The sequence below is a fragment of the Thunnus albacares genome, chromosome 7, assembly GCF_914725855.1.
Source record: "Thunnus albacares chromosome 7, fThuAlb1.1, whole genome shotgun sequence".
Classification (NCBI taxonomy): Eukaryota; Metazoa; Chordata; class Actinopteri; order Scombriformes; family Scombridae; genus Thunnus; species Thunnus albacares.
The window spans coordinates 22,993,970-23,006,990 of record NC_058112.1 but is presented as its reverse complement, the minus strand read 5'-3'; the positions used below and the strand labels follow the sequence as shown (position 1 = coordinate 23,006,990).

The 13,021-nt window shown below is 38.6% G+C and overlaps 2 protein-coding genes across 4 annotated transcripts in view; both read right to left on the bottom strand.

Moving 5' to 3' along the window:
* cald1b (caldesmon 1b) overlaps nucleotides 1-7,325 on the bottom strand; it is a 31,353-nt gene extending 24,028 nt beyond the window's left edge. The window contains exon 1 of the mRNA XM_044356505.1: nucleotides 7,242-7,325. Within this exon, the coding sequence (XP_044212440.1) occupies nucleotides 7,242-7,260 (19 nt within the window). The 5' untranslated portion in view covers nucleotides 7,261-7,325. The remainder of the gene's footprint in view (nucleotides 1-7,241) is intronic.
* Nucleotides 7,326-9,612: 2,287 nt separating this feature from the next.
* Nucleotides 9,613-12,977, bottom strand: bpgm (2,3-bisphosphoglycerate mutase). 3 transcript variants are annotated; one of them, XM_044355445.1, is made up of 3 exons: nucleotides 12,883-12,977; nucleotides 11,744-12,365; nucleotides 9,613-11,240 (listed from the first exon to the last, which is right to left on the bottom strand). In XM_044355445.1, exons 2-3 carry the CDS (start codon nucleotides 12,342-12,344, stop codon nucleotides 11,065-11,067), a joined length of 777 nt encoding a protein of 258 aa, XP_044211380.1. In that variant the 5' UTR covers nucleotides 12,345-12,365; nucleotides 12,883-12,977; the 3' UTR covers nucleotides 9,613-11,064. The 3 variants fall into 3 exon arrangements, with proteins under 3 accessions (XP_044211380.1, XP_044211381.1, XP_044211379.1); XM_044355446.1 differs by lacking the exon at nucleotides 12,883-12,977 and adding an exon at nucleotides 12,463-12,718; XM_044355444.1 differs by lacking the exon at nucleotides 12,883-12,977 and having other exon boundaries at nucleotides 11,744-12,456.
* Between the last annotated feature and the right edge of the window lie 44 nt (nucleotides 12,978-13,021).

Sequence of the window (13,021 nt, the reverse complement as noted above, 5' to 3'; positions counted from 1 at the left end):
CTCTAAGCATCAGATAAATTAGTTTACACTGGAACTGATTCTGATTTCACAGTCATCCGTGAACTGAACTATGCAAGGCTAACTACATACCGTAGAGAGACATAAAAATAGGTTTGTTTCTCTCTGGGTAAACAGGAGAAATAATAAAAATCTGTTAAACCAAACTATTGCTTGTAAGAGTTCTCTTACAGAAATTAGAGCAGCAGAGCAAAACCTAATCTATGATTGAGGCGTGTTGATCCAGGAAACATTATTCAGTGGTATTTTCTGTTAGTGGTCTGTTAATTTACTGAAAAAGAGTCTAAAGAAAGCAATGACGGAAAAAGGCCTCTATCCAACTGAGGTCCATGACCAAAAAGTCTATGATACACACTCAAACAAACACATACACAAACACACACACACACGCACACACACACGCACACACACACACACACACACACACGCACACAGACAAACAAACATACAATCGATCATTCATTTGACATTTGGTGACGTGCTGAAAGAAAATGATGCAGGGAATATTTCTGGGCTGCTTCATGAGCAAATTATACATCCATCTTTTTCTGTAACAACATACCAAATAGAGCTGGGAACTCAGATGACGTGAGCCCACAGAGTCAAGATGACATCACACTTCAATCTGTTTGATATCGTGCGCCGATGTGTGTGTTTTCTCTCCTCGCGTTGATGTGACACACCTGCAATTTATCTATGTCCCAACCACTTTGAAGGCAGATGATTCTTGGTCAAGTGAAGTTTTACTGGTTTTGTGTAACAGCATGCAGAGTTATAAAGTGGGCCACTTCAGTATGATCACTTTATTTTGGTATCTGTATCTTCAGATCTGAAGGGGAGCTCACCAACAGTGAACAGTGGGTTAAAATTGGACATGACCACATAACAGTTTAGTTTTCATAATGGCTGATACCATATACAGTCACACAGGCTTACAAACAGAATGGGCCAAAAGAGGCCTTTTTTCTAAAACATCCACTACATGTATAATAAGACAGTTCAAGACTTTCCTGGAAAAAGACAGCATTCAACACAAAATACATCACCTCCCTGGAAAAGAGGGAAGTGAATTATTGCAAGCCATACAGTACATCTTACTTTTGGACAAAACACTTGAAGAGGTTTGGAGAAGTGGTTGTTGCTAATGTATAAACCACAATGATCTGTAGTTCAGGAATTAACTGCCAAAGAGGGAGGTATTGAGCAATTTTTAAATGTGGATGGATGGACTGATTTTTAGAAAAGGGGGATGAATAAAGAATCACTGACCAACACAATCATAATGGCTTTTTGTCTCAATAAATAAACACATTTCAGTACAATAATTGCCCATATTTGACATTTTTTTAAATCAATAAATCCCATGAAAAGAACACAACCAAAAATTACTCTGTCTATGGTTGATGTTTAGCAGGTAAAATGCATGTTAGCATGCTAACATTAGCTAATTAGCACTAAAAAAACTGATGTATAACTTTAAAAACGGGTCACATATACAAAGTTTGATCTTTAAAAAAGTAATTTCCTAAAGCAGCTGGGCACTATAGTTTTTAACCAATGTTACTCAAACAGGAGCAAATTGTGCACTTGTCAGGGACTATTTTCCGCTGTGGATTAATACACATTTGGTGATCTGGTGAGTATTTACAGCAGCAGGACAGTGTATATTGGACTGACTCAAAATGAACTACAGTGCCCAACAATACCCACAGTACATATTCAATATACTGTAGTTGCAAGCTGTTGTCAGGTGTTGCTGATGTCAAAATGTTTGCAGAATTACCACCAGATGTGTCCAAGACAACACTCACCCCTCCTCCCCAAATCCTTTACATCCCTCTTTATAACACAAAGCTATATAGGAGGCATTTCAACTATATGATCTCTGGTCTCCTGTATGTTAGTCATTAGTCAACTATCATATCAAGGGCACCTCTCAGTGTTTACATGCATGTTCATTTTTTCACTTTTGTTATTATCATCATCCTCATCCTCATCAACCTCATTTGTGTGGTAAATAATTTTCCAAAACTACCTGCATTTCTCATAAAAGTGTAACATATAACAGTGCAACTTCTGCTTTCCAGCTCTAACCTATAGAGGTGAAGCCCTCACATCTTGGCTGACATAATTCCTCTCACAATCACGCATGCAACAAACTGCTATCCATCATTCCCACACATCTGTTCTTTCATGGGACCAATTCAGGTCTGGGGATGACAAAGGCCAGTCTGTGTTTCTGAGCAATGGAGCTGGAGCATTATGGACGCTATGGAGCACCAGACAAAGACTGACTGACCTGCAGGCTAACAGCTCACAGACATGTCAGAGTCGTGATCCAGTCCTGTTTGGATTGGCTCGGGCCCAACAGGGGCGGCCAAGCTCTGCATTTCTAAACTTTAAAGCTCACCACTCTTACAGCTAGAGATGATTGCCTTTCTACCCCCCACTTTGCACATAAATATGAATGCACACACACAGTCATACACTGATACACACTTAAGAGTTCCCATAACAGCTGCCCCATCAGTCACCAGACAGGTGATTTGTCTGGATTAGAGGTGTGTTGCTGGCATGAATTGTTCCAGCTCTAACACTTTCTATCCATTTAAATAATCCAAACGAAAAACACTGCCCCCTTCAGATGAAAGCATTGATCATATTTTAATTTAGACACAAATGTCTGCCTCTACGTACCTCTGACATGGGAGCACTCCCTCCAAATTCATTTCAGAGATTCTTGTAATCTCCCAATTTTTACATAGTCAGCATGTTATAGACTTTCCCTGTTTTACCAGTCTTCCTGTCATAAGGTGAAATCAAGCTTACAAATCATTCCCACATGACAAGTGTTCAGGACAGTCTCTAATTTACACATCTGTAACTGATTTGTCTCATCTGGACAAGATCTCCCCTCTGCCTGCTTAGACTCTTAACACTGTTGCCGGACCTATGCGCTGGTCGCTCTGTTCTTGTGCAACTAGCAACTCAACATCAGAGGCCAGATGTAGCCCCTAACACTCACCAGACACCATGCATGAATATTCATATAGATGTTTGCACATAAACTTTCACAATAGAAAAAGAGCAGTGACAAGGAAACAATTTTGGCTTTTTGCTGGTGAAAAAAACAGGGTTGGTTTACTGACAGCATGTAATTGTCACAAACACAAAATATAGGCTGGCAAAAAATATCTCTGGTTAGCATTCGGGAAAAGGTCTAAATACAACATGTTAGCATGTGACAGATAGCTGATCATCCCATCTAAAGCCAGCCTCAATTTGAGGTTCAGTTACACAAGGACACTATGACAGAATGAGGCTTTTAAAGGAAAAGACTTTGATGAGAAGATCGATACCAGGAGGCGATTAGCATAGCTTACAGTGGATGTTTCCCCTTGCCTCCACTCTTTTTGCTAAGCTAATTTTCTCCTGGTGTACCTCTGTACTTTACACATAAATATAAAAGTGGTATCAGTCTTCTCGAACTCCCAGCATGAAAGCTGAGAGTTCGGTGAATGTATTTCCCCAAGATGTTCCTTTGATGCACTGTCTCTCTTACCAATGCTAGGCCATGCTACTATCTTGATAGTTCAAATCACAGAAGCAAGATACAGGCTAGCAAACATTAAAACCTGATAACTATAATATAATGTACAGTATAAAGCTGACACAACTGGTCTGTGTGGGTTTGGTCTACTATTTAAAAACTCTGCCGTCGCTTTACATGGAGATTTAACTGGGAGAACATTAATAATAAAGTGTTAGCCACAGCTGCAAAGTAAAAGAAAAAAAAGCTCTCTAAAGGTTATGCAGGTTCAAGGGAATCTACCAAAAACATGCATGTTCCTTCATATTTAGAGATAAGTTATAATTTGTTAATAGGGTGATGGGATGGTGTTATGTTCATTCTTAGGCACTGTGTAATATTTGAGGCCTGAATTTATTAATCATACTGTGAACAAACTGATTAAAAGTAATGAAGTTAACTAGATGATCTGTTAAATGTGATTAATGGACACAGGTCTTAAAAACCAGTTTGCTTTTGAAAGTATCCAATGCCAGCGTTGCCCATCAAAAGGAGTTAAATCACTGTAAGCTCATATTTAAGCCCTTTGTTTCTGAAGCCAACTATGATTTAGTCTGAGAATTCCTCAAGTGATCCACTGAAGTTAAGTTATAATAAATCTTATAAAACATTAGTGCTTGGTATGAAATGCAAAAGTTAAAGAGCTTTCCACTTAAAGCCCCATAATTACATCAATTGCCTGGCCCTCCTTTGTGTCTCTGTTTTTTCCAGCATTGTGTACACACCATGTGTTATTTGTATATTGTCTGGTTTTATAATTACTGGTTTTTACAGAGAGTCTGCCAGTGTATTAATCAAACATCAAAGAAAGGCAGAGGGAAGCCTTATGTTCTGTTAAAGACTGTTTCTAATGCATGATTTACATTTGGTTTGGCAAGTTACAGTAGGCCTCACATCCTCAATCAGGAAAGACATGCGGGCAGTTGGATATTAGTAGATGTTCGGCTCTCTCCTTCTTGTAATCATCCCAATACGATTTGTCAGAGTAACAAAAAAGGAAATAAGGGGGGAAAGTATATATATATTGTTATATATTGAATATATTGTTAATGTCAAGTACTACTTTATCTAACAGGACCTTTCTACAGATACATTAATATTTGTTTCATAAAATGCTATTGATCCTTTGACTCTTGTACTCCACCAGGTTACTTGTTTGGTTTCTTGGTTCAGAAATCCAGGAATCAACCTCTTCAACCCTACCCTTTCCAACAGGCGGGACAGTTAGTACAAACGCATGCTACATCATATCTACATGTAGATGTCTACAGTCTACAGCCATGCTAGCAGCTCTTTGAGGTAAACACTAAAATCAGCATGCATGTTAGCATGCTAACATTTGCTAATTAGCAAGAATTGTCATTAGTTTTGCAAGTATTTGGTATTAAACATAAAGCATTGAACAAATTAAAATTTGGACCTGATGATGGCGCTAGAAGGTTAAAGTGTCACCAAAGTTATTACAATGCATCCTGTGGGGGACATAAATGTGTGTTCAAAATTTCATGGCAATCCATTCAATAGCTATGAAGAAATTTACTCAGAATTACAAATGTCAACCTTTTGGTGGCGCTAGAGGAAAAGTCAGTTCACAAAAGTTACCGGAGTCATTATAAAACATTGACCAGGAACCAAAAATCTGTGCAAACATTTGTCCCAGTTCATCCAATAGATTTTGAGATACTCCACTGGCACTACATTAAAATTCAGATAATTACTATTAGGCTTCATTCTCTCGGGTCATTATTTGTCTGTATAAAATTTAATGCAAATTCATCCAATAGATGTTGAAATATTTTAGTCTGGACCAAAGTGGGAGACTGACCAACAAACATACTGACATTGAATATTTCAAATATCAAATACAGTAGCTTCAATGAAAAGTTGGTACAAGCTGATCAGAATATACATGTGCTGTTAGGAAAATGATTTTTCCAACCTTAAAGTAACTTTGAGGGGAATGTTCAGGGAGCTAAAAAGAGATTCTATTGCTCCTTTTATAATTTGTACTGTACAGAATATGCACGTAGGCTCTAAGTTAAACAGCTTAAAATCACTTAAGATTCTTGACAAAAGATAACGAAACTGCCTCAACACGCTTATAGATAAACAGTTGCCAGAGAGGCGTTTGCAATCAATCAAGAAGCCTCAGCTACTTACTCCACATAACCAAACATGGTCACGTAAGAAAAAGTCCTTGACCAAGATACAAGTTCCGCATGGTTTACCAGCCATAACATACTGTAGTGGCAACCCTTTTCTGCTGCTCGTTAAAATGTTGTGTACTGTTTGGTTGAAACGGAGGGTGTGTTGTTTCATGGCCAATAACCATCAACTGATAAAGTGAAGATTTGAGCATGTCTTATCTTTATGCAGGGTAACTGGCTGGACAGATTGCTCACTCTTCAGCTCTCTATTCAGTGCTTTACAGCTCAGATTTGTTTTAATAAGCAAAAAGACACAAGCAGTCAATCTTCAGCTGACAAGCGAACCTTAAAGTAGACGAGAAAAATGTTGCTTGCTTCCAGCATTTTGTCCACAGTAACGGCTTTGAGCAAGTGATTGATGAACAGAAACAAAATAGAACAGAAAAAGTAAATTGATGCTAAATTAATCCACATTCAAAGCTGAGTTAGGCTCTCCCCTTTCAACCGGGGACTCAGATGTAACTATGTGCACTCCCTGTTCCGCATCCCATCAGCTGAGATGGTGTACTTGGCCTCCTTTTAAGGAAGTACACAGCCTGTGTTAGTTGTAGTGTCCCAGCTTGGCAAGGTGCAAGGCCATGGACAGAGAGCATGGTTTACTCTAGGAAATACCTGCTGCTATACAAAGTGGCAATCCAAGAATAACTAATTTCCACTGTGATTGCTATGAATCAACTCCATAATACTGCTGGGAGGCAGAAAATATGACTGGAAGGCTGATTGTCGTTGTTACTGTCAATAAATAGAAACCAACTATGGCTGATAGAAGCTAATTTTATAAGTTAGAACAGTAAAATAGCCATAACTGAACATTTAAACTAATATCAGATGTTAAAAAGAGACCAAAACAATAAAAATCCTCCTAAATCGTTCTAGTACTGAGGCATTCTATTGTCTCTCCATTAAATCTGACTAGACTTGATGGCAGACTGATTGCTGATGAATGACTCCATTAATGTCTAAGCCACTAACACTCACCTCTACCCCTCCTGTAATTTGCTCATGTGGAAAACCATTTCCTCTCCCATTTAGAGTGTCCCACCTGTACAACTAGAGAGCAGACAGCTTCCGTCTCTGTCAAATCACACCACTTTTCAGCTACAAACACTCATTTGTGCTCGGACAGACTGGAACATTAACAGCTGAATCTTGCCTGTATCAGTTTCTCGTTTGGCAAATTTGATTCACAAACTATTTTTAACGATCTTTTAAACTCAGACTGTTTAAAAAAGCCTTCTGTGCTTGTGTCACGAAGACAGCTCATATTCCACTTTTTTTCACAGGCATCACGCAGACAGTGGTGTTAGGATAAAGATAATTTCATGCAGCTTTTTATAAGGAGAGCATAAGTCATCCATACTTAAACCTGTCATTAAATACATATGTGTTAGCTTATGTTTTTATCATTGTTGTAAGGCTGTACTCACATTTCATCACGAAATTCATGCATACTGGTGTTTTATGGCAGGTTTGAAGTCAAACTGTGTAATGAATAACTTTAACACTCAGTTTTATGGGTCTTGGTCACTTGCTACGGCAGAAACACAGCTGTTTTCAAAATTATTCTGATTTCAGGAATAAACAAGGCAGAGGATGCTCTGGAAACCCAAACACATTTCCAGCCCCCAAGGAGATGAGCCCAAGGTCATACACTCACACACTCCAACCCCATGTGTTTATTTAGCCTTTATCTTCACTACCATCTAAGGAATAGGAGTCTGACTTTGGCATGTTCCACCACAGCAAACAGCTCTTCCACAGCCAGACGTCTGTTCAATGTATGAGTAACAGAAGCTTAAATCAAATTACAGTATTCACACCAGTGTCAGGAAGAGCAAATGTAGGTGATAAACCTAAAGAAAAAGATTTTAACAAGAGGAATTTGGGAGTTTGCGCAAACCAATGAACTCTACAAGATTCAACTTCATGATTGAAAAATGACAAATTTGTCATTTCTCTGTCGTCACCTGTTGGAGCAATGCAGGTCCTCATTTTTGAATGACATTTATGAATCCAACTTGGATGCAGTGCAATCAAATACTGTACCTTCCCAGAAATATGTAATATTTTCTGCTTTCCAAGAAGTTAATTGGATGATCCTCGATCATAAGAAAAGTTTAGACTTTTATTGCAATAAATTAAGTTCTATAACATTTTTTGTGCTGTAGACTGTTTGGATCAAAAAAAATATACAGTAAAATTTAACAGCCAATTCCTCTCATGGAGCAGTACTTTGCAACATCTACAGTAAGGAAAATTTGTTGTGTGAATGTATAGCTTTTGTTCAGTGAATAAAAAAATATTTTTCATTATTTCATGTCATGTCTTAAATGCTTGAAGACACCAGTCCCAGCGGAGGAAAGTCCTGTAAACATCTCCATACAGAATTAGCTGTGCTGGTCCATGCTTTAGTGTTTCTCTCCAATGAATTTCTTAGGGTAGATTCTTAAATATATGAACGCCCCGCCTGCAATTTTTCACAAGCATGTGCCTTTGACACAGTTACAGTACATCTACATAAAATCAGATGTTATGTTTTTTCTTGGAGGGTTATCTGCATAACTAACTTTCTGTCAACAGGTAAGTTACAATAACATTTCTTTGAATTTAGAGCAAATGTTCCTAAAAGTGTTAAACAATCAATCAATACCAGTTCATCTTTGATTATACATCTCCAACATCTCTATTTCTTCATATGTATCACTGCTCTCTACACATAAAATATAATGTCCCTCATTATTTGCATTGACTAAGTTATAAAAAGCATCACACATGATCATCATTAAAACTTACCAGGCCGGCAGACCAAAGTGATCAAGTTTCCTGCTTAAAATCAGGAGAAGTGGAGCAGTCAGAGGTTTATAAGCACAGTTTGGAGTGTGCAGCCCCGCCTGCCAAGCTGCAGCTCAGTGATGTTCACACTGGGCTGGTGAGTATGTGTATGTGTAATTTTAAGTGTGTATTAAGTTTGTAATCCCATTGACTCTTCTGGTTTATAATAGAGATGATATCTTATATATAGATTTTTGTTTCTTTCTGAGATTAATTAACTTTCAATAATATTAAACTGATATGGGGGTCTACTAGGAAATGACCTTTAAAGAGTAGGTAGAAGAAGAGATGTGGCTTCTTTTCCTCATGATTATCCCCAGATTGAGTTGAGATTATGCTCCACTAAATGCATAAAAGTTTTCAAGATGATTAATAAGATCAATTGTCCTTTGACAGTTATTCATTTGCTGGTATGAATACATACCTTATAAGAAAAAGTAAGTAAAATGACAGGTGAACTTCAGATTTATGTTCAGACATGTGCGTGGTTGAAATGAAATGCCTGTAACAATTGTGGTGCATAAGATATCTACCAACACACATACTGTACATACTGCTGCCACAAAAGACGTGACTAAGAATCATGTTGATATCCATTTAAGAGCATTTCCATCCAATTAGACGGTTTCTCTCCAGCTCAGCCCTATTGGTTTGGCCAAATTACAGAAATGGTTGAAAAATGACGAGCCGCTCCTCTGAATCCATCTGTGGTAGCCAAGCAGACTCAGTTGTTTACTGGTTCCAGTGGGCTCAAGGGGACCAGAATCCAAATTGCAAGAATTTATGTGCTTCCCAAACAGCATTGTTGTTCTAACATGTTTCTGTTGCTCTTTCTCAAAATTTATAGCAATCTGTATATCAATGTGACATCCTGTACGCCTTCCTGTTGTGAAATGATGAATTCACTAATAACATGAAGTTCAAAACTTACCGTAACTCAGAAATAAAAATAATCACACTTAGGATAATTTAAATTCCCTTTTATTTCATCATTCAAACTCTCCTTACGGTAAGGTGTAAACAGCAGGGACACTTCATCATGTTACATCAAATTACAAATATGCAAATGTTCTTAATGTTTCTCCCTGTTGACCTAACAGATCAGTGTACAAAATAACAGTGGCAGTGAAAAGCAACATAAAATCTGGGAAAACCAGAAAACACAAATGATGCACAGTACGTCTACAAACACGAGACATGATACACTGAAGTAACAGGCAACGTCACGTACAGCACAGAAGTCACATAAAATGACAAGGAAGATTGGGCGGCTGTAGACATAGTCAAGAGTGGTTTGTAACATTTTCACTCATGTTGTATAGATAAAGAACATAAAATAAATGTACATGGGTTATAATAATTTAGAATTTAAAATGGAACCCAAAATAGTGCTTGTTTTTTATAATTATATTTATCCAAAATAATGGTATTTACCATTCACAGTTGTTATGTAATTAACAAGGGGATAAATAAACGATCCTCATATTTCCCCAAAAAGTGCAAAGCATAAACCAGTTACCATACCAATACAATTATGGTTGTTAGCCACAGTGCTAATCTAATGTATGAGTCTCACAGAAAGACATGAGATTTTTCTGAGTAGACCATTTAAAATATTTGTAACTGACATGGTACAGTAGAGGATTTCAGTGTTTTTGCATATTTACAATATTTCTGTGGCTTACAATTACCACTGTTGGAATGAACAGCCAAGCCATCAATTTCTATGAGGTATGCTTTGTTAGTGGAGTGCTTTCATTCTTAAGTAAAATCACCACAAAACCTGTTCGATAAGCTTTTAAATAGTTGCCTGATTTGAGCACAACATTAATACTGAAGGCACGTGTTTAAAATGAAAAGGGGATATTCCTAAAGCTTATCAGTATAAAATAAAGGATCCTTTAGAAAGGAGAGATTTTGTTTCTCCTATCTGAATATGACATATTTCATCATTTATCAGCTTCACTTTAGTATTTTACTATTCATCTGCAAGATAAAGTAGATAAATTAGTAAATAAATAAATAACCTCTGTAGGTTCACCATACAGGCAAAAGTAGGGACAAATAGCTTAAAACCATATACAAACCAAACGCTTCCTCAGTGCTTACACAAAACATAATTCCACATAGTGCTGAAACATTTACAGTACACCTCTGAACGTTTTCCTGTCCCTATCAGAGCAGACTGACACACACACGTCCTGTATCCAGGTCAGGCCACTGTAACATATACAGTAACTTCACTGTAAAACTTACACCTGTCCTTTAAATCACACTAAACAACAATGTTTTATTGTTGTCTAATGTTATTTAATGATTTTTGAGTCTCTTTTTGTTTTTTTCTGTACCTATAAAGTTAAAGTGCATCAACACAGCCAGAACAGAGCTATGTTAATTCTTACTGCTGGTTGGGTGCACTCAAGTTGATGGTTTGGCTTTTCCCTGGTCTTCCACCTTTTTAATGGCTGCCTGAATCTTTGCCTGGTCTCCTAAAAGCTGCCGAGGTTTCACAGGCTTAAGGTTTTCATCCAGTTCAAGCAGCACTGGTATCCCTGTGGGTAACGTCACGGCGGCTATATCTTCGTCCGATACACCTGTTGAAAATGAGAATAGTAATATTAAAATCATGCTTGACAAACTAGCTACAACCAGTCTTGATGACAGTTGAGTTTCATTTTATATTAGTACAATATGACAAAGTTGATGTAGGAAAGCTGTGATTATTACGAAATGATTAACAAAAATACACTTCAAGCCTTTATATATCCTGCGCTGCATAATATTATGTAGCAGTCAATATATATTAAGTTAAGGAGTGGCCTGCAACACATGGAGCTCCTCAAAGCTTACGAGTGTGATGAAAGGTCAATGTGGACTTCATAGCCACAGTCAAATGTAACATAAACTCAGTGGCCTTTTGCACAAGTTCAACTTTCCATTTCTGGAACTGAAATATGTCCTTCCAAGCTGACGACTAGAAACAACAACCTGTAGAGTCCAGGAGCTGCTACTGAATTCAACTGAATGCATTCACCCCACAAAGACAAATGCTGACAGAGCACTGTTTATAATAGCCTCATGTGATACAGCAGCATACCTTCCAGGTGTTTCAGCAGGGCCCTGCAGCTGTTTCCATGAGCAGCGATGAGCACAGTCTTGCCTTTCTTTATCTCTGGCACCACATTACTTTCCCAGTATGGCAGCAGCCTGACCAACACTTCTTTCAGGCTCTCTGCTCGGGGAAGTTTCTCTTTTGGCACGTCACAAGTGGCATATCTGCGGTCATTGTAGATTTCCAGAAAGTAAGGGTGGGATTCGTCAATCGGAGGTGGAGTGATGTCATAGCTCCTTCTCCACAACTTCACCTTTTCCTCTCCATGTTGGAGAGCCATCTCTGCCCGGTTCAAGCCAATTAGAGCACCATAGTGTCGCTCATTGAGTCTCCAGGACTTCATCACAGGGACCCACTCCTGGTGCATGGCCTCCAGCACCAGCCAGGCCGTATGGACGGAGCGGCTGAGTATGGAGGTGAACACTATGTCAAACTCGTAGCCCAGCTTCTTCAGGAGCCTGCCACAGTCCTGGGCCTCTTTCACCCCATCCTCGCTAAGCTTCTGGTCAACCCAGCTGCAGAAACGGTTTTCTTTGTTCCAGGCCCCCTCCCCATGCCTCAGCAGAAAGAGTTTGTAGGTGGACATCTGCACACCGGCAGCAGCAACCTGCACATATTCAGAAAGCAGACATGAAGAGTAAAGATATAGTAGAAGAGGAAATATTACACTCATTTAAATAGAATAGCACTGGTCTCAAGCCCACAATGTAAAGCTTCAGAAAGTCACAGCACAGGTCTCAAAAGGTCTTTGTATTTGATCTGTGCTCAGGAGCAGAGACTCTATGTAGGCAGTGCCAGTAAAACGTTAGGGGTTGTCTTAAATATGTGACAGGGTAAAGCACGGGGTGTAAAAGTAGACAACTACAGCAGTTACTTCCATTTGCTAGCCTTATTCATAGTACAGACACCAAATGGCAAATAATGTTAGCTAGCTAACTTGCTGTCTGCAAACGTTTTACTAGATACAGCTGAGAAGCTTTTAAAGCTAGTCTGAAAGGATGGATGAACGTGTTGCCATTTGACTGTTAGTACTGCAAATATGGCTGCTCAGTCCGAGCTAAAGGCGGTCCATATCAGAGCCTCCCCCTCCAAATTATCATAATATTGTGAAAATGTCATCTTACCCTGTGTGGGTTTTAATCCGGCCTGTATGTAACTGCCGTAGCCGTTGGTGTTGACAGTGTTTTTGGCAGGACATGAGCGTTCCAGGGACTGTAGATGATTGACGTTCCGGTCGTCCAATCGGAGTGGAGAACCTCACAT

Bases quoted from the DNA above. Each gene is read 5' to 3' on its own strand.
- bpgm (XM_044355444.1), bottom strand. From the start codon at position 12,431: ATGAGTGTAATATTTCCTCTTCTACTATATCTTTACTCTTCATGTCTG. The intron at 11,241-11,743 runs GTATGCTGCTGT...CATTTTCAACAG, and splicing joins CCTGCTGAAACACCTGGAAG to GTGTATCGGACGAAGATATA.